Raw genomic sequence first — 22,568 nt, forward strand, 5'->3', positions numbered from 1 at the left:
GTTTCAATAAGATGTTTGATAGTGGTATATTCCCCAGAAGCTATTCTTGTTCGGTAATTATTCCAATTCACAAGAAAGAACAGTTTAACAACCCAGACAATTATAGGGGAATATCCTTAATGAGTATTCTTGGAAAGACTTTTACATCAGTGCTTAATTCCAGGATTACGAATTGGGCTAACATGCGAGATAATATTCCAGAAACTCAAGCTGGTTTTAGAAATAAGTAATCAACTTCAGATCATATATTCACATTATATGCAATAATCAAAAAATGTCTATCTCGTCGTAAACACAAAGTGTATGTCGCCTTTGTCGATTTAAAAAAAATGCTTTTGACTCCGTTGATCGTTATAACCTATGGTACTGTTTAAAAACTACTGGCCTCCATGGGAAAATGTACTCTTTATAAAAAGGTATGTATTCAAATATCAAATCATGTGAACGATGTGGTGAGGGTGTAACCGATTTCTTTGACTGTCCGGTTGGCTTACGACAAGGATGTATTTTGAACCCGATATTGTTCTAATTTTTTATAAGTGAATTATATTATGAAATTATGGCTAGGGGTAAACATGGTATTCAATTATTCCCAAATGTAATAGAAATTTTGATGCTTCTTTTTGCCGATGATGTCATTTTAGCATCAGATTCTGTTGTTGCATTACAAAAATAACTTAACATTTTAGAATGTTACTCCAAAGAGTGGAAACTATCAGTTAACTATGATAAAACAAATATTGCCATTTTCAGAAGAGGGGGCCAGGTGTCATTGAATGAAAGATGGTTTTTCGATGGTTAATGTGTTAATGTTCTGAGCCATAATTTTATACATATCTTGGTGTAATGTTTACCCATACAAGGAACTTCAAGAAAGTGTCTCGGTCTTAACATCACGTGCAAAGAAGGCCTTAATCGATGCAATGTCTGTCTCGCAGAAAGTAGGAGATTTTACACCGAATATATTTTTTAAATTATTTGATGCCCAAATGCAGCCAATCCTGTTATATGGATCAGAAGTATGGGGATTTCAGCGATACGATTGTCTTGAAAAGCTACATCTTTTAGCCTGTAAAAAATCTTATCCGTTGGTCCATCAACACCCAATTGTATGGTCTATGGCGAGTGTGGCAGATACCCGTTATATATCAACTCCCAAATTAGATGATTGAAATACTGGTTTAATATTCTTGGAATGTATGAACGCCGAATCCCCACACTTGCTTATAATATGCTTGTACATTTAGACGACATGGGCAAAGTAACATGGGCATCACATATTAGAAACCTTTTGTTTTCTCATGGCTACGGTTTTGTATGGTTAAACCAAACAGTTTGTGATGTTAAATTCTTTCTGAAACAATTTCGTGAACAATCTATAAATATGTTTAATCTGGAATGGCATTCCACTCTAGAAAACAGTTCAAGGTATGATTTGTACAGAACGTTTAAGAGTTTTATTCAACCAGACAAATACTTATCTCCATTAACATCAATAACCCTTCGACGTCCATTTATTCAATTTAGGCTCGGATTGTCAGATCTCATGATAAATGAAGGAAGAAAAATGACCACTGAAAAGTCGAAGAGGCTGTGCCCACTATGTCATTCAGCTATAGAAAATGAAATTCATTTTACTTTTGTATGTCCTTATTATTGTGACCTAAGATGAAAGTTTATACCAGAACGCTATCTGTCAAATTATCCTGTACCTGCTTTCATTTCTCTTCTTTCTTCAAAAGATGCTGCTGTCATATTAAAACTGGCTATATATGTTAAAAATGCAATTTCCCTAAGAAACAAATTGTTAAACATGAGTATATTTCCAAATATGTAAACTACTTATTTGTAACTCTTTTGTATATGGTCCGGAGGCCTTACATGCAATAAATATCTTTCACTTTGACTTGAATGAGGCAATGGCTAGTCTGTTGATACATGCATAATATTTTGATTCAGTCAATTAAATACAGAACTAGCAATGTTTGTTTCAAAATATTTTATTGCATCTTAATATGGACCGAAGTGTAGCACTACAGCTGTAGTCTTACCATCACCTCTCTTGATACAAATACATAATTGAATATACATATTATTATAGAATCCAATTAAGTACATTGAATGTGTGAAATTCCCATTTCGATATAAAATATGCGATAAGCTGAAGACTACATGCTTCTATGCAGAATTTCCGCATCACTGTATACGTGAACTTGCTAATGCATCTACTTCTCAATCTATGTCTATCCAACCATGTATTGATTATTAAGAGCGCAGCAAATAACGGGCAACATATAACAATAGTACTCTGCTGACCAACATTTTCATTCTTGCGTATGCACACACTGCATTTTCGATTTTTTTTCAAGTTTTCATGTTGCATGAAATTTTCAAGAAATAAATGTTATATTTTCACAAAACAAGGCAGAATTTGAAAACAAAATCCATTGTGCCTTGATCTTGTATGTAGTGTTTTAGCTGATGGCTTAATTCTGTCTTCTCGGTTACGCCTAAGGTATAACACAAGTGTGATGCAAAACATCAACATTAATGTCCAAACATTTGTTGTCCATACAAGTGAGTGTAAAATACAACTTTTAAGAATAATGCCGGGCTAGTGGATATGATCGACGCACTTCGCTTGCACTGAATAGTTGCCAATATATTAAATGTAATTTAAACCAAATATCCAGAGGTTTAACAAGAGCTACATTATCTTTAATGTGAACGCTACTTAAGCTTAATTGCATTTCTGACCTTAGTTGAAGTCACCTACAAATAACGTGAACTAGAAAATTCTCATACTATCACAATGGCAAAAATTAAGCTAAATTCTCCTTCCAATATAGTTTCACGCAGATTTATGATCAATAAATTGCACATACTCAGTCTTGGAGCGCTTTCCCAAAGAAACAAAGCCTTTCATTAATAAACATTCGTGAACAGAAATGTAACTGTTGAAAAATATGCCCTCATTGTTTTAGCCTACTTGAGTGCTTTTTAAACATAATGGTTACACTGTATGCTTATTGATCTCTCCATCTTGCTATTTGTGGAACTAAACACGATATACATAACAGAGCAGAATACAACGATGAGTACTGTGTAACAAATCAGTTATTCATCTGTGAGCATAGTTCAATGTACATGCTGAGAGATCATCCTGTACCCAAGGCTGTACTTCCGGATTTGCCTGCAACCGAATCTGGAACAGACAGACAAAATCATTAGGAAATACATACAGTGATTATTATATGAGCATGTCTGTCATGCTGATTTTACGTAACGAGTCGGAATTTTCGTATTTCCCGAGCGAGAGCGAGGCTAATACATGAAATCTTACACGAGTTTCGTGAAATGAGTGTAGCTCATATGCGAGTATAATAATTTCTTTATTACCTTTATTTCTTAATTCTTTTGAGCTCCGCTTTAGAAATATGCACTGATCCCGACTGCCGTCTTAGAAAACCCACACTTGTCGAATGACGTCAACAATCTTGAGCTATGACGTCGTTTCTAGTGTGACGTTATTCCGATCGTACGTCACAATACGATTTGAAGGACGTCAACAATGTCGTCCAAATGACGTAAACAATACACTAGTGCGCGTGAAGTGATATTGGCACTAGTGCGCATGCACATGCGGTTTTTATGAACTCGGATATTTCTAACCTTATGGGTAATAAATAGAGGATATTTAAGGTGTAGAGTGAAATATCATGTTTCTCTCATCGAGTGACGGGGGAAAGGAGATATTTTTACGAGTGACATGGAATATCCTATTTGTTACATACATTTTGTGTCGTCTACTAACGGAATTTTCTTTTTCATTACAAATGTTAAACCTGGAACGTAGAGCCTCCCTACATAAAACGCAGCTACGTTTCACCACCCCTTGTAATTGCGACTTAAAACGTAGTTCCGAGTTTGCAAAATCTTAGAAAATATAAACAAAAGTCTAAAAAACTATCTAGGGTCACGAAAATGCTTTACCATACATTTGGATAATTATGATGATGTACAAAATCAAACTCAAAAACATATTCTTGAAAGCTACGAGACCGCTGTTGGAAGCGAAAGAATACACGCTGGTCAAATAACATAAATGACGCTTTGCGAAACGAACAGTCTCGATTGACGATTTAAATGAGAAATTTACAATGTATAACGAATCATTTTCGCGAGAATAACAAACGACAAGAAGCGATATTAACTCCATAAATGACCATCTGTCATTTTCTTTTCCTTTTCAATGTGGAACTAATGTAAAAAGGACGTCAACAGTTTGTGTACGGGCTAAACACTTCCGATGAAGGGAGACAATTTCAGGGGAGATAACTCTTGTATGGCAATATTTCTGTCAAAGTGTTATGTTCACTGCAGTGAAATAGCTCGTCGTAAGTTCACTGCAATGAAATATCAAGTGGTATGTACACTGCATTGAAAATATCACTTTTTTCTACTTCAGAAAACTCGGGCCTTCACACTGAAGTACACACGGAGGTCACACCATAGGGCTGGTGTAAACAGTAGGGGTGTAGCGAGTAGGTTGAATGAGGTTACTTTGAACAGTATTCCGGGGCGTTGTGGTTAAATCGTTCACTCGGCACGCCGAAGACCCGGGTTCAATTCCCCATATGGGTACAATGTGTGAAACCCATTTCTGGTGTCCCCCGCCCTGATATTATTGGAATTTGCTCACTCACATTGAACGGTATTCCAGTTATATCACAGCGTGCCGGCTTGTGGGGGGAAAGCAGGTCTTGGACGTTTACCGCTTTGGTGAAAGCTTGATCCAGCTTGTTCCGAGTGTATAACACATCCCCAGTACTGCTCCAGAACTACATAAACACACTCAATTTCTTGGCAATTTCTGAGAATGTTTGCATCTATTGCACTGGATGGATATTTAAGTTCTATATGTTGGCCAGGTTGTAGGCCACTTTGGTTAACCCAAATAGCACGGGGGATATAGGGTTTGCACACAGAGAAACGTGATCAAGGCGAACCTAAGACAAGAACGTCCTGACACTTCCAGGGGACGCCACTCTCCACAACGAAATTAATGCTTTCATTTGCATGTGATGTTGTTACCATAGTTGCGTGGGACAACCACTCACACTGCCGCTACAACCTGTAGTTGTTACACTCACCTAGGGCTCCACTTTCAAGGCGTTGAGAGCAGCCTGCAGGCGCCGGCCGAACTCGGGGTCCGCCTTGCCAAAGTTGGCGACAGCACGCTTCTGGATGAACTCCTGGGCGTTGATGATATGTCCCGCCAGGTTGTTGATCAGATGGTCCCGCTCACCCGGCGGCAGGACCTGGATCATTTAGACACAATAGATGGTCAAATCGAAAACGTCAACGCCAGAGAATAATGAGTCTCTAATATCTGCCGGGACAGGTTCCATGGGGCGTAAAAGGCAAAATAGTGATGAAAATTATATGAATGGATTATTGAAAATATGTAATGACATTAGTCGTTCGCGAAAAGTGGAAGCATGTCCTGCTCTTTCTCTACCCTGGTCCAAGATACAGCATCAAGGTAGCCCTATACTAGAGTCGTTACCCCATTCACACCCTGATACACAAGCTTTTCATCCCATTCCCACCCGGGTACACAGTAGCGTTACCTACTCAACCCTTGGGTACTCTAGACCTTTATCCCATTCACACCCGGGTGCACTAGAACGTTACCCCATTCCCACCAGGGTACACTATAGCTTTACCTCATTCACACCCGGGTGCACTAGAACGTTACCCCATTGACACCCGGGTACATTATAACTTTACTCCATTCACACACGGGTACACTAGAACGTTACCCCATTGACACCCGGGTACATTATAACTTTACTCCATTCACACACGGGTACACTAGAACTTTACTCCATTCACACACGGGTACACTAGAACTTTACTCCATTCACACACGGGTACACTAGAACTTTACCCCATTCACACACGGGTACACTAGATCTTTACCCCATTTCACACGCGGGGACACTTGAACTTTACCCCATTCACAGCCGGGTACACTAGAACTTTACCCCATTTACACTCGGGTACACTAGAACTTTACCCCATTCACAGCCGGGTACACTAGAACTTTACCCCATTTCACACGCGGGGACACTTGAACTTTACCCCATTCACAGCCGGGTACACTAGAACTTTACGCCATTCACACTCGGGTACACTAGAACTTACCCCATTCACAGCCGGGTACACTAGAACTTTACCCCATTCAAACACGAGTACACTAGAACTTTACCCCACAGACACTATCATTGATTGTGTGATTCTGAGCATTTACCTTCTTCCAGAAGATGCCGACTTGGCTGAAGTTGTCATCATCCGCAGTGCTGTATCTGGCGACGTCTCCAGTGAGCTTGAAAGAGCACTCCATGCACTTGGGGTCCTCTTGGGGGCCGGAGAAGCTGTTGGGGAAATAATTAGGAGCGCCAGCTGGTGGGAAAGAGAGTCAAGAATCCAAAATAAGTCATGTAATTTGATGTAGGTCATGTTCTAAATGACTGAGAAGGACACTATTATAGTTTGTCAATTATGCCATATAGATCACGTCACAACACCATCACCGTCATGCAGATGTGGTTCGTATAAAATTGTATCTTGAACACGTTGTTCAGCGTTCATTCGCAACACCCTAGTCCCAGGTTCGATTCCCGACATTTGTAACGTGTGAAGCCCAGTATTGGATTTCTTGCCGTCTCACGTCCTGGACTACTTCTAGAAGCGGTGTCAAATCATACTCACTCATCCGTAGCTATGTTACCTATATATGAGACAGTGGGGACCCCAGCACCCCAATGGTAGTCGACAGAAGCGACTACATTGGGAACCAGTAGGGTTGGAAATGTTCTCTAGCAACAAACGCTGGGATAGGAGACGGGTGGTCAGGGTGACATGGTTGATTGTGTGAAGGTGACCCGAAAGTGTTGATTGTTACGCATAATATCAATGACTGGATTGTCTGATCAAGCTTGTTTATGTACAGGCCGCTGTCAAATGGATATTGAATGTACAGCATTAAATAACACTCAAACACTCACTCACTCACCCACTAACTCACTTAAACAGCCACCAACAATTCTAACAACCCACCCACCCTCACTCACTCACTCGCTCACGCATGTCTCCCTAACCTTGGTTGTTGTCCACGCACTGAGGGCCGTCTCTCTGGTAGTTGCTGAGGCGGGTGTTGTAGGGGCAGTTGACGGGAAGTTGCAGGTAGTTGCTGCCGAGACGATGCCGGTGGGTGTCCGAGTACGAATAGAGGCGGCCCTGAAAACGTAACAAACAGGAATGTTTCAAACATCTTTCTCTGATTCACTGGACCCGTGAAGATCCGGGGTAGAATAGGTCTTCAGCAACCCGTGCTTGCCGTAAAAAGGCAACTATGCTTGTCGTAAAAGGCGGCTAACGGGATCGGGTGGTCAGGCTCGCTGACTTGGTTTATACATGTCATCGGTCCCAATTGCGTGGATCGATGCTCATGATATTTATCACTGGATTGTCTGGTCCAGACTCGATTATTTACAGACCGCCGTCATATAGCTGGAATATTGCCGAGTGCGGCGTTAAACAACAAACCAACCAATCTGATTCACTGGTCAGCCACGGCTACCGGAACACCTGTTAACCTCAATAATGCTTACACCAATGAATACTTCACATACAATTTCTGATTGGTTTTTATTCATATCTGATATTTTACTGTGAGAAATCAATATTAAAAGAATAATCGATTCATTTTTCTCGTCCAGCTAAGTATTGTGTGTGCTGTGTGAGATCTAAACTTATATTTTATTATCAAAACTTAAAGTAATAGCATGACGTATACAATCGTCAAGGGAGTGTTGTTTATTGTCATCGATCATATCTATTTTTGTAGCATAATTAACTGGTTATGTATATGTCAGTATATGAACTACACAATTACCTGGCCGGCCTGACCACATCTAACACGTCAGTATATGAACGACACAATTACCTGGCCGGCCTGACCACATGTAACACGTCAGTATATGAACGACACAATTACCTGGCCGGCCTGACCACATGTAACACGTCAGTATATGAACGACACAATTACCTGGCCGGCCTGACCACATGTAACACGTCAGTATATGAACGACACAATTACCTGGCCGGCCTGACCACATGTAACACGTCAGTATATGAACGACACAATTACCTGGCCGGCCTGACCACGTGTAACACGTCAGTAAATGAACGACACAATTACCCGGCTGATTCAACTCACCTGCAGCATCTTGTCGGGGCTGGCCTCAATACCTGTCACCATATGCGCCGGGGAGAAGGCGATCTGCTCCACATCAGCAAAGTAGTTCTTGGGGTTCTTGTCAAGTACCATGCGACCAACTGGGATGAGGGGGTATTCTGCATGGGGCCATACCTGCAACAGTCAACAACAAACGTCAACTGTCTGGTCATATCGAGGGCCATGCGACCAACAGGGGTGAGGGGGTATTCTGCATGGGGCCACACCTACAACAGTCAACAACAAACGTCAACTGTCTGGTCATATCGAGGGCCATGCGACCAACAGGGGTGAGGGGGTATTCTGCATGGGGCCACACCTACAACAGTCAACAACAAACGTCAACTGTCTGGTCATATCGAGGGCCATGCGACCAACAGGGATTAGGGGGTATATTCTGCATGGGGCCACACCCACAACAGTCAACAACAAACGTCAACTGTCTGGTCATATCGAGGGCCATGCGACCAACAGGGGTGAGGGGGTATTCTGCATGGGGCCATACCTACAACAGTCAACAACAAACGTCAACTGTCTGGTCATATCGAGGGCCATGCGACCAACAGGGATGAGGGGGTATTCTGCATGGGGCCACACCTACAACAGTCAACAACAAACGTCAACTGTCTGGTCATATCGAGGGCCATGCTACCAACAGGGATGAGGGGGTATTCTGCATGGGACCACACCTACAACAGTCAACAACAAACGTCAACTGTCTGGTCATATCGAGGGCCATGCGACCAACAGGGATGAGGGGTTATTCTGCATGGGGCCACACCTACAACAGTCAACAACAAACGTCAACTGTCTGGTCATATCGAGGGCCATGCGACCAACAGGGATGAGGGGTTATTCTGCATGGGGCCACACCTACAACAGTCAACAACAAACGTCAACTGTCTGGTCATATCGAGGGCCATGCGACCAACAGGGATGAGGGGTTATTCTGCATGGGGCCACACCTACAACAGTCAACAACAAACGTCAACTGTCTGGTCATATCGAGGGCCATGCGACCAACAGGGATGAGGGGTTATTCTGCATGGGGCCACACCTACAACAGTCAACAACAAACGTCAACTGTCTGGTCATATCGAGGGCCATGCGACCAACAGGGATGAGGGGTTATTCTGCATGGGGCCACACCTACAACAGTCAACAACAAACGTCAACTGTCTGGTCATATCGAGGGCCATGCGACCAACAGGGATGAGGGGGTATTCTGCATGGGGCCACACCTACAACAGTCAACAACAAACGTCAACTGTCTGGTCATATCGAGGGCCATGCGACCAACAGGGATGAGGGGGTATTCTGCATGGGGCCACACCTACAACAGTCAACAACAAACGTCAACTGTCTGGTCATATCGAGGGCCATGTGAACTATGGGGATTACTATTAAGGATGATGACAAACCATGGTTGGCAATGGCGGGCACTATGTGGTCAAATTATGGGAAATATGAGGTCAACGGATGTCGTACCATGGTTAGGTCATGTCGGGAAATATGATGTCAAAAGAAGGCATGCCATGTCAAGGTCATGTCGGGAAATATGATGTCATAGGATGTCATACCATGGTTAGATCATGTCGGGAAATATGATTACAAAGGAAGGCATGCCATGTCTAGGTCATGTCGGGAAATATGATGTCAAAGGATGTCATGCCATGTCTAGGTCATGTCGGGAAATATGATGTTAAAGGATGTCATACCATGGTTAGATCAAGTCGGGAAATATGATGTCCAAGGAAGGCATGCCATGTCTAGGTCATGTCGGGAAATATGATGTCAAAGGATGTCATGCCATGTCTAGGTCATGTCGGGAAATATGATGTTAAAGGATGTCATACCGTGGTTAGGTCATGACGAGAAATATGATGTCAAAGGCTGTCATACCATGGTTAGAGCATGACGAGAAATAGGTCAAAAGAAGGCATACATTAGTGAGGTAAAAGAAGTGTTACAATTTTAAAAGGTTCCTGGGTTTGTTGTTATGTTATTATAAAAAAGGGGTCCCTTAAATCCGTAACGTTTGACATCGAGGTGATGACAAAGACACATTGACATTATATATAAGGTCAAGGTCTCCTTGATGAAGTAATGAAAAGATGCGTGATGACGGTGGGTTCCCTACCTTGGTGAGGTCGAAAGGGTTCCACTTGAGCCTCTCAGCATCCTTGAAGTTCATCACTTGTATGAAGACAGACCAGGATGGGTACTTGCCCCCGGCGATGGCGTTGTACAGATCACGTGTGGCGTAGTCGGGGTCATCGCTGGCCAGCTTGTCAGCCTGGGCTCCTGTAAAGTTCTTGATGCCTTGGTTTGTCTGTTGACATGCGGTAGGATGAGTGAGGGAGTAAGATAATGGTGAGGCCGCCACAAGGAATATCGTATATTTAGACTAACTATTTACAAGACAAGTTTTTCGTGATATGAAGAACGACCGTAATTGACGGCGAAAAGTGACGTCACACTATCAAGCTGTTCACGGGAAGGGGTTCTGTGGTTTTAACCCAACCATGTTCTGTTCACACTGAGTGTCATCCTGCTTCCAAACCCATACAACATTTATGGCACAATGCACAATGCACAACTTGTGTTAATATATATGAAAGAATTTTAAAACTCATACAAACTTACTAATACACAATAAATCCTGGCCGATTTCTGTTTTATGGACCGCCTCCGTGGTCTAGTGGTAGAGCGTCTGCCCGGAAAGCGGAAGGTCCGGGGTTCGATCCCCGACCGTGTCATACCAAAAGACGCTAACAAATGGTACTTTTTGTAACCCTGCCTGGCTGGTCGGCTTGCAGTCAGAATATTCATGTTAAACTGCGGCATGGTATCTCAGTGGGCTAGCACCTTTAAATCGTCGGCATTAGCCCGGACTAATACAATCACACACACACGCACGCACGCACGCACGCACGCACGCACGCACACACACACACACACACACACACACACAAACACATGCATGCATGCATGCACGTCGTATAAGTGCAATCATCTTCAACGCGACGTTAAACCCCATTTTGCCTCAGCTGTTTCTATGCCTACAAATGTAAATAAAGCGATAAAACCTTTTGCATATCCAATAGCAATATCGATAGTACGATTCCGACTATATCATGAGCATGTGTTTATTAATCACTATCAAATTGTGATGATACCAGGTGTTCGCGACAAAATCTATGCAAAAGAGATGTGCAATTTCAGCTGCCCTTCTACGACCAGTTGAAGTAATTACGAGTCGGGGAGAGTGAATATTGTTTAACACCGCGGTCCATAATACTCCAGTTGCATCACTGTGATCTGGCAGCAGTCGAGACTTAGACGAGAGAACCCAGTTATTGAAGACACAAATGATGACCCAAGCAACAAAGGAAGGATGACACGCCAGTCGCCTGAGGTACAAGGGACCTATCCTTCCCCGGGGTCTCCATGGATAGCGTTTGCTTGTTGTTTAACGCCGCACCCAGCAATATTCAAGCTATATGCTGCGGAATGTAAATAATCAGCCACACAATCCAGTGATTGACATCATGAGCATAGATCTACGCTACTGGGATACGATGACATGCATCAATCAAGTCATCTGATCACCCGATCCGTTAGTCACCTCACACAAGCATGGGGTGTTCAAGGCCATTTCTAACCCGGGTCATCACTGGGGTACGTACGTAAATACAATTTTCAGAAGTAAGCTTACCTTGAAGTGAAACTTGCAGTACACACTCTCCCCCTTGGCGTTGACCATCTTGAAAGTGTGGCTGCCGTAGCCGTTCATGTGACGATAACCATCTGGGGTCCCGCGGTTCGAAAAGAGGAAGGACACCTGGTGGGTGGTCTCAGGACGCAGCGTGATGAAGTCCCAGAACATATCGGGGTCCTGTGGACAATCTACCTCACTCAAACACCGAATATCTATACCACACACTTTTGTATAGGTTTACTGAAAAAATTCAAATTATTTACATCTGTGTGCCGGGGAAGAACCCTTTGAAATCCATTAGCGTATAGGTAAATGCAAGCAATTAGCTACCCTTTATCCGCGTCTAACCTTCTCAACACTCGTCTTTTGTTTACTTGCCCACATACCAGTAACAGTAATATACATCATTAGTAAAAAAAGTTCCTGTACAGTAAGACAAAGTTGCATTACGCGAAACAAATGTATGGCTACCCTATGACAATTAGGAAGTCCAAGGTAAAATACCGGAGGCCACCCTTCAGAACATGCCTAGCAACTACCTTCAGGCGTCACAGAGCGTCACAGAGCGTCATACCTTCAGGTTCGTAACGGGGTTTCTCTTCTGGGTGTGGATGAAGCTAGGGAACTGGAATTAAGAAACGATTAAATTCCAAAAACAATTATAGATGTTTGTAGGCATTTAGAAGTCGGATGTAATCATATTCATGACAACGTCGGGATTGTTCTGGTGTTTATTTACACAAGTTCTGATGTAGTTCTACTAGTGACCTATTGTTGATCAACTGTTTTACTACTGTTGGTGGAGCACCGGTGGCCCAGTCGTCTAAGGCGCCGAGATTCGCTGTGCGGAGTTGCCTCCCTTGGGCACGCCAGAAACCTATGATTGTGGGTTCGAATCCCGGTTCGCCCCGATTATGTTTCTAGGTTTGTCAGCACCATACCCGTGCTCGTGGGTTTCACCGAAGTGGTAAACATCTGAGACCTGCATCACTTCGGGTTTTCCTCCCACATTAAGCTGATACGCCGCGATATGACTGTCATACTGTTAATAGCGGCGTTAAAACCTACACACTCACTACTACTGTTGAAATATTGTTCTACTAGAGGTCTACCGTTGTCTACAACATTCTTCTTTTGTTCTACTTACGCCTTGATACATTTCTTTTGTTGTGGTCTGTTCTTCTAATACAGTTCCACTATTGTTCTACTGTAGTTTATACTACACTGTCTATACAATTGTTGGACCATTATTCTACTTCAGTTCACTATTCTTGTAGAAGTTATAGTTATAGCATTGTTCTTCTACTCACCAGCATAGGGTCCCTTATGAAGAAGATGGGAGTGTTATTGCCCACCAGGTCCCAGTTGCCGTCATCAGTGTAGAACTTAATGGCGAACCCCCGGGGGTCCCTGGCCGTGTCCGCCGACCCCTTCTCTCCACCTATAAGTCGTCAGTGAAGGAATATGTCGGGGAAAGTTCTTTCGTAAAGGACGATTGTTTCATACTTATCGTAACATCATGAATACATACTACCATTACTACACACCATCATGAATACACATTATCATTTCTACACACCATCATGAATACGCACTACCATAACTAGACACCACCATGAATACACACTACCATTTCTACACACCATCATGAATACGCACTATCATAACTAGACACCACCATGAATACATACTACCATTACTACACACCATCATGAATACCTACTGCTATAACTAGACACCACCATGAATACACACTACCATTTCTACACACCATCATGAATACGCACTACCATAACTAGACACCACCATGAATACACACTACCATTTCTACACACCATCATGAATACGCACTATCATAACTAGACACCACCATGAATACATACTACCATTACTACATACCATCATGAATACACACTATCATAACTAGACATCACCATGAATACATACTACCATTACAACACACCATCATGAATAAACACTACCATTACTACACACCATCATGAATACATACTACCATTACTGCACACCATCATGAATACATACTACCATTACTACACACCACCATGAATACATACTACCATTACAACACACCATCATGAATACACACTACCATTACTACACACGATCATGAATACACACTACCATTACTACACATCATCATGAATACACACTACCATTACTACACACCATCATGAATACATGCTACCATTACTACACACCATCATGAATACACACTACCATTACTACACACGATCATGAATACACACTACCATTACTACACACCATCATGAATACACACTACCATTACTATACACCATCATGAATACATACTACCATAACTACACACCATCATGAATACCTACTGCCATAACTAGACACCATCATGAATACATACTACCATTACTACATACCATCATGAATACACACTACCATTACTACACACCACCATGAATACATACTACCATTACTACATACCATCATGAATACACACTACCATTACTACACACCACCATGAATACACACTACCATTACTACACACTATCATGAATACATACTACCATAACTACACACGATCATGAATACACACTACCATTACTACACACCATCATGAATACATACTACCATTACTACACACGATCATGAATACATACTACCATTACTACACATCATCATGAATACACACTACCATTACTACACACCATCATGAATACATGCTACCATTACTACACACCATCATGAATACACACTCACTATTACTACACATCATCATGAATACACACTACATGAATACATGCACTATCATGAATACACACATCATGAATACACACATGAATGCACACTATCATGAATACACACATCATGACTGCACACGCTGATGAATGCACACTATCATGAATACACAAGTTTAAGAATATGTACTCTCATGAGTGCACACTATCATGAATACACACTATCATGAATATACACATATATGAATATGTACTCTTATGAAGGCACACTATCATGAATACACAGGTTTTTGAATATGTACTCTCATGAGTGCACACTACCATGAATACACACTATCATGAATATACACATATATGAATATGTACTCTCATGAATGTACACTATCATGAATACACACGTTTATGAATATGCACTCTCATGAATACACACTATCATGAATATGCACTCTCATGAATGCACACTATCATGAATACACACGTTTATAAATATGCACTCTCATGAATGCACACTATCATGAATACACACATTCATGAGTATGCACTCTCATGAATGTACACTCTCATGAATACTCACTTTTATGGATATGCACTCTCATGAATACACACTATCATGAATATGCACTCTCATGAATGCACACTAGCATGAATACACACTATCATGTATACACACATCATGAATACACACTTTATGGGTATGCACTCTCATGAATGTACACTCTCATGAATACACACTATCATGAATACACACTATCATGAATACACACATCATGAATACACACTATCATGAATATGCACTCTCATGAACGCACACAATCATGAATACACACTATCATGAATACACACTATCATGAATATGCACTCTCATGAATACACACTATCATGAATACACACTATCATGAATACACAGATCATGAATACACACTATCATGAATATGCACTCTCATGAACGCACACTATCATGAATACACACTATCATGAATACACACTATCATGAATGCACATTATCATGAATACACACTATCATGAATATGCATTCTCATGAATGCACACTATCACGAATACACACATTCATGAGTATGCACTCTCATGAATACACATTATCATGAATATGCACTCTCATGAATGCACACTATCATGAATACACACTATCATGAATATGCACTCTCATGAATACACATTATCATAAATATGCACTCTCATGAATGCACACTATCATGAATACACACTATCATGAATACACACTCATGTATACACACACCATGAATACACACGTTTATGGGTATGCACTGTCATGAATGTACACTCTCATGAATACACTCTATCATGAATACACACTATCATGAATACACACTATCATGAATACACACATTCATGAGTATGCACTCTCATGAATGTACACTCTCATGAATACACACGTTTATGGATATGCACTCTTATGAATACACACTATCATGAAGACACTATCATGAATACACACTATCATGAATATGCACTCTCATGAATGCACACTATCATGAATACACACTATCATGAATACACACTATCATGTATACACACTATCATGAATACACACGTTTATGGGTATGCACTCTCATGAATGTACACTCTCATGAATACACACTATCATGAATACACACTATCATGAATACACACATCATAAATACACACTATCATGAATACACACTATCATGAATACACACTATCATGAATATGCACTCTCATGAACGCACACTCTCATGAATACACACTATCATGAATACACACATTATGAATACATACTACCATGAATACACACTATCATGAATACACACATCATGAATACACACTATCATGAATATGCACTCTCATGAACGCACACTCTCATGAATACACACATCATGAATACACACATCATGAATACATACTATCATGAATACACACATCATGAATAGACACTATCAAGAATACACACTATCATGAATACACACTATCATGAATACATACTATCATGAATATACACATCATGAATACACACTATCATGAATATACACATCATGAATACACACTATCATGAATACACACATCATGAATACACACTATCATGAATACACTATCATGAATACACACATCATAAATGAACATGAAACATACATAAAATGAAGAAAGACAATGATGCTGTAGCTCTACAATGCAACTTAAAGACAAGACACAGGGAAAAAAATTAAGGGGTTGTGGAGGATACGGTCAGCCTTCTTAGATTTCAAATTTACTACTTCTAATTTACGTACTATCGTTTTTTTGGTATATTATTCATATTATATGCTATGCCCTGAAACTACAATCACTCACACACTCACTCACTCTCTCATTGAATCACAAGCTACTGATTCTGTTTTTTAGTTCTGCAGTAGAAAATGTTAATCAGTATTCACCGCGTGCAGTGAGAAGTGCAGAGCTTGCCTTCACAGATATTAAAGTCACGAGTGCAACGACGAATTTCCTGACCTCCCGTCGGCCATTCTTGCAACTTCACGCCCTTGAATAAATATACGTGACTGTAATCAGGGACAGTGTGTGCAAGCAGCCTGTTATTAATACCCCTGTTATGTAGGTGGCCTTGAAGCGGGTACACGGGTTGTCGCGACACGGAAACACCGGAGACAAAAACGACACTGCACCCGTCTATTTACTTTACCAGACAGTCACTTGACATGCTTACCTACAGTTGAAAACCTGATCGCAAGTGGCGTCTTCTTGCCAACACGTTCAAATACCTTTGCTTTACAATACTTGGTGATGTCGTGTGTTATTTCCAAGTAGCCGAACGCCCCTGCAATGATATCAAACAAAAAACTAATTAGAACAAGTCTCAAAAAATATATTCCTCATAATGATCAGAATTGGTCAGATGCGTTTGTTCAACATAAATATTTTATTATCATGATTATTTAAAAAAAAATACACTTTGAATTAATTACTTTTTAAAATAAATACATTAATGTGTGTATTCTTATAAAAAAAAACAAATTAAATTCATTGTTGTGTCACAGTTGCGTCCCTCAGAGTTGATCTGATTATGATCCTTGGTCAGTCGCTACAATACCCCTGTTCGAGAGTTTCAGCACTGGTAGGCGTGTATGACAGGGGTCACTTTAGGATCTCATCCCACTCCGCTGCCATGTTACAACTGAAACACTGTTCAAAGTGGCGCAAACCCAACTCACTCACTCACTCACTCACTCACTCACTCACTCACTCACTCATCCAAGCAAGCACTCACTCACTCACTCACCGAAGCACTCACCGAAGCACTCACTCACTCACCGAAGCACTCACCGAAGCACTCACTCACTCACCGAAGCACTCACCGACGCACTCACTCACTCACTCACTCACTCACTCACCCAAACACCAACCCGCCCGCCCGCCCGCACGCACGCCAACTCACTCACTCACTCACTCACTCACTCACTCACCCACCCACCCACACACCCACCCACTCACTCACTCACTCACTCACTCACTCACTCACTCACTCACTCACTCACTCACTCACCCACTCACTCAGCAAGTACCTGCTCCTTTAGCATGCACGACTCTCTCAGGGATCCTCTCTCTGTTGAAATGCGCCATCTCGTCCGTGAACACGAAGTCCTGCAACAACACAGGCCCCTGTGGTCCCACAGTCATGGTGGCTGTCTTACGGCCCACAGGTGCACCTGTGCCTGTTGTGAGGACATCCGGTTTCTACAAAAGAGCACGGTGTATATAGGATATGAAAGTACAGATGCATATACGCTAGATGATCCGCGGTTTAAAAGGATCCAATTCACGAACATTTGTATATATTTTAATAATTGCGGTAGGTGAGGTAGGTGAACATTCCTCCAAACTAAAGAAAGATATGACTAGTTCATAACGAACAGGTTTCACTCAAAACACGACAGGGGTGAGTGAAAATGGTTTCATGCCGTTTTGGCAATACTCTGGCAACATAACGGCAGGGGACACCAGAAATGAGCTTCACACATTGAGCATATGTGGGGAACGAACCCAGGCCTACGACGTAACGAGCAAACACTTTAACCACTAGGCTACCACACAGCCCACATACGACAGGAATATAATAGGGGACATTTATCGTGATGACCAACCGACGACTAGATGATGAAACCCTTCTGTTATTCATTGTTAATATTACATATCCGACTATATGTTTGTAACCACGACTACACAGTACCTTTTTGATGGGAAACACATTCCCCTTCAAAATCTTTGAATTGTGAATAATTTTACCTGTATTGACTTGTGATAACTATTATTCATTACAAAGAATATGTCAGTCAACAAATGTAAATGTCGTGTTAAACTTTGCAAGGTTCCTGAATTGTTTCTTCACAGGAAGATAAAGCACCTGTTTATCTTCCCTTAAGAAATAACTCTCTGTAAAATGGTACTTGTAAACCTTTTTGTACTATGGGCCTGATGGCCTTCATGCAAATAAAACTGTCTGTTTGTCTGTATTGACTTGTGTCCAAGACATCTTCCCGAGGCAAGGGCGTTTACTGACTATGACAGTCCAGTTTTCACCCTTGCCGAACTAGGTTGGACTTCAGCAGAGACATTTTGTCTGGACTAACGAGCCTATGCATAGTCCAATCGAAACGCCCAGCGAACTAGACATCCGGTTCGTTAACAACTTGCAGATTTCGGTCGACTGCAGGATTTGCAAGGGATGTGTACCGTCAACTGGGCGTCGACAGATATTTTGCAAATCTTATCATGTTTTTAATCAAGGTGCTCAAGTGATTTGATGCACTTCGCGAAGTACGTCCCGTTTTATTACAATAAAGATTTTGACTATCGATGAGATTGTATTGACTAGGCGCCGCCGTTTTGTTTGAAGGAAATGCAAGAGATATGAGAGATGGAATCTGATTGGTCAACTGGATTGACATAAAAGGGACATAGATCGTAATAGCCACTTGTGGCGCTACGATGGAGTCAGGAACCTCCAGCCTAGTTCGAATTCGGGCCATAAATAGTGCATACATTTCCAAGTTTTTATTAGAAACCTTGATTGACCAATCACAAATATTCTCTAAGCTCATAACATAATTATTACACATAGTTATATTTAAGAAATAAACGACTCTCGGTCGTTGTTTAGCATACAATAAAACACCGCAAGGAGAACAAACCATGCCTGAATAGAATCCGACCTCGGCAATGTCGGACAAGTTAAGAGGGGTGTAAATTTCATATCTCTCCCATATCTGGATGCGATCCATTGCGTTTATCTACGTTGCCCAACTACATCTATGAGAAACAATTCACTAGACACTTCTCTCTCGTCGTCCAATTTACGACGTCATAAAGTCGAATCTCCAATGACGTCATGATAGAACAATGTTTTATCGTGAAATAAACCACGCCCCGTTCTTAATATTCTCTGCGATTTATCGCGATAAATCGCAAAGAACAATGAACTCGGGTAGGAACCCGGGTACAATGGGCCTCTGGTGATGAGAGGCGATCACACTGGCCATGGTGGTAGGCTCGTTCACTTCGGCCCATTCGTGTAACTGCACCTCGATATCATGGCACGTTGCTCATGACGTTACAAACTGCTTTGTCCGTCCCAGACTCGATTACAGCCGAACAATTTTGCCTGGGTCGTAAAAAACACCAACAAACAAACAAACTTACCTTCTGTCCTTTGCTGAATTCATTTAGCTGCTCGGACGCCTTATCCCTGGTCGCCATGATTAAGAAGTGAAGAAACGCGCAGAACTTTCCTCTGACGTACAGCTTATTCAGGTCAAATTACCGGTTGCATAAACCAGGATCTGTTCGTTGAAGGCTTGTCGATGTTATGCAGGCTAAGCTACATGCATGGGTAGGAGAGTGTGACTTTACGGATACTGCATGGAGTCGGATAACGCTAGAGATATCTATATATATCTGTATCGAAAGTGCTCTGTCATTGGTGGACATTGTTCAAATGGAACTGCCCTACACAGTTGGGTTTTGCTTTCATGGAGAATCTGGCCTTACAGGCGTTCAATGCTGGCGATATTGCAAGTCACGACCAATACAAGATTTATTGTAGATCGTGACAATTATGCATCATAAAGGCGCTCAGCCAGCGGGTCAGAATTCGCAAAATGGAGTGTTGTATAAGGCAAAACAGGTCATTGCACCGATAAATTGTGAAGTTGAAGTTTTTATAGCCGTGCCTACCTCTGTTTTTGATAAAAATAATATTTTGTAATATTCAAAACTTGTATTATTATTATTTTCTTAATTGTTGACGTATGTATATGTATACTACAGGTTAAAATCTAAATGTTTATCATTTATGCGACGCCACACCCTTGAAAATATCGAGAGGCGTGATAGCAAATAATCGATGGCAAGTTCAAATATCAACAGTTATCAGCCATGCGACCATTTAACATAGCGCACAGAGTTTTCATAGAGCACGAGATACCTAAATAGTATACATTATTGTACGATAATATACCTTTTTGGGCCAGTTTCAACTATCAAAATGAGTGAGTGAGGGAGTTTTGGTTTTACGCCTCTTTTAGCAATATTCCAGCAATATCATGGCGGGGGACACAGAAATGGGCTTCATGTCGGGAATCGAACCCGGGTCTTTAAACACTAGGCGACCCGACCGCCCCTCAACTATCACAAACTTGCAAAGTTACTGTAGAATAGACTTCAATCTTGGTTGTGTTTTTATTAAGTTACAAGGGGGGGCACGGGTGGCCCAGTCGTCTCAGGCGCCGCGATTCGCTGTGCAGAGTTGCGTCACTTGGGCACCCAGAAACCTATGACTGTGGGTTCGAATCCCGGTTCGCCCCGATTATGTTTCTAGGTTTGTCAGCACAATAGCCATGCTCGTGGGTTTCACCGAAGTGGTAAACATCTGAGACCTGCATCACTTGGGGCTTTCCTCCCACATTAAGCTGACACGCCGTGATATAACTGGAATACTGTTAAAAGCGGCGTTGACCCAACTCACTCACTCACTTACTGAGGTAAGAGCGTACAAACCGGTGCGCACACTGTGGTATAGTTTGCATTCCGTTTGTTCACGTATATTTAAGAATTGCAGTTTGTGTGGATTCATTGGAGTATGAACCGTCATAGAAGGCCAAACAGTATGGACGTAATGTTCAGTTTTACATTTGTTCATTTTTAAATTGAATCAAATATTAATATACCCCTGAATTTAAGGATATAAGAACTATAAAGAACATCCCAATTTTGAAACGAAACAAATTTCTTTCACTAGTCTTAATCAGAGCTTGCAACGACGTTCAATGTAAAGGGCCTCATTTTGTTATACTTCAATGAACTCACACAAAGTGAAAGACAGTTTTTATCATTTTTATTTCACTATTTATTTACCCCGAAGGGGGTACTTCTAAACACAAATTTATTTGGTACGCGTGACTTCATGTTTACACTGACAGCCATACAACAACCATCTGAAGGAAGTCGTTCCTCAAAAGGAGAGTGAGTAAGTGAGTAAGTATGGTTTTACGCCGCTTTTAGCAATATTCCAGCAATATCACGGCGGGGGACACCACAAATGTGCTTCACACATTGTACCCATGTCGGGAATCGAACCCGGGTCTTCGGCGTGACGAGCGAACGCTTAAACCACTAGGCTACCCGACCGCCCCCTCAAAAGGAGAGGTGACATGAACGTATGTATGCTTACATTGTTCTACAGAGACATAAGTTGTAATTTGTTTACAGCAAATATATTCATATACTATTATGTATTGTAATATCCACATTAGATGAGAAGGGTCTG

General features: G+C 41.5%; 1 protein-coding gene across 1 annotated transcript; it reads right to left on the minus strand.

Moving 5' to 3' along the window:
• Positions 1-1,984: 1,984 nt before the first annotated feature.
• Positions 1,985-20,671, minus strand: LOC124149501 (catalase). The gene is made up of 12 exons (XM_048394236.1): positions 20,444-20,671; positions 18,310-18,481; positions 17,454-17,564; positions 13,337-13,467; positions 12,601-12,651; positions 12,024-12,203; positions 10,446-10,637; positions 8,288-8,440; positions 7,167-7,305; positions 6,317-6,468; positions 5,154-5,321; positions 1,985-3,205 (listed from the first exon to the last, which is right to left on the minus strand). The coding sequence occupies exons 1-11, from the start codon at positions 20,498-20,500 to the stop codon at positions 5,154-5,156; spliced, it is 1,506 nt and encodes a 501-aa protein (XP_048250193.1). The 5' UTR covers positions 20,501-20,671; the 3' UTR covers positions 1,985-3,205.
• Positions 20,672-22,568: the final 1,897 nt, after the last annotated feature.

The sequence above is a fragment of the Haliotis rufescens genome, unplaced genomic scaffold, assembly GCF_023055435.1.
Source record: "Haliotis rufescens isolate VD_foot unplaced genomic scaffold, xgHalRufe1.0.p SCAF_1, whole genome shotgun sequence".
Classification (NCBI taxonomy): domain Eukaryota; kingdom Metazoa; phylum Mollusca; class Gastropoda; order Lepetellida; family Haliotidae; genus Haliotis; species Haliotis rufescens.

What these genes read in the sequence shown, in the direction of transcription:
- LOC124149501 (XM_048394236.1), bottom strand. Translation starts at nt 20,500, where the DNA reads ATGGCGACCAGGGATAAGGCGTCCGAGCAGCTAAATGAATTCAGCAAA. An exon ending in ACTGCAAGTTTCACTTCAAG is followed by an intron (nt 10,638 to 12,023) that starts GTAAGCTTACTT and finishes GCATGTCAACAG; the next exon opens with ACAAACCAAGGCATCAAGAA. An exon ending in GTGCGTGGACAACAACCAAG is followed by an intron (nt 6,469 to 7,166) that starts GTTAGGGAGACA and finishes CTTTCCCACCAG; the next exon opens with CTGGCGCTCCTAATTATTTC.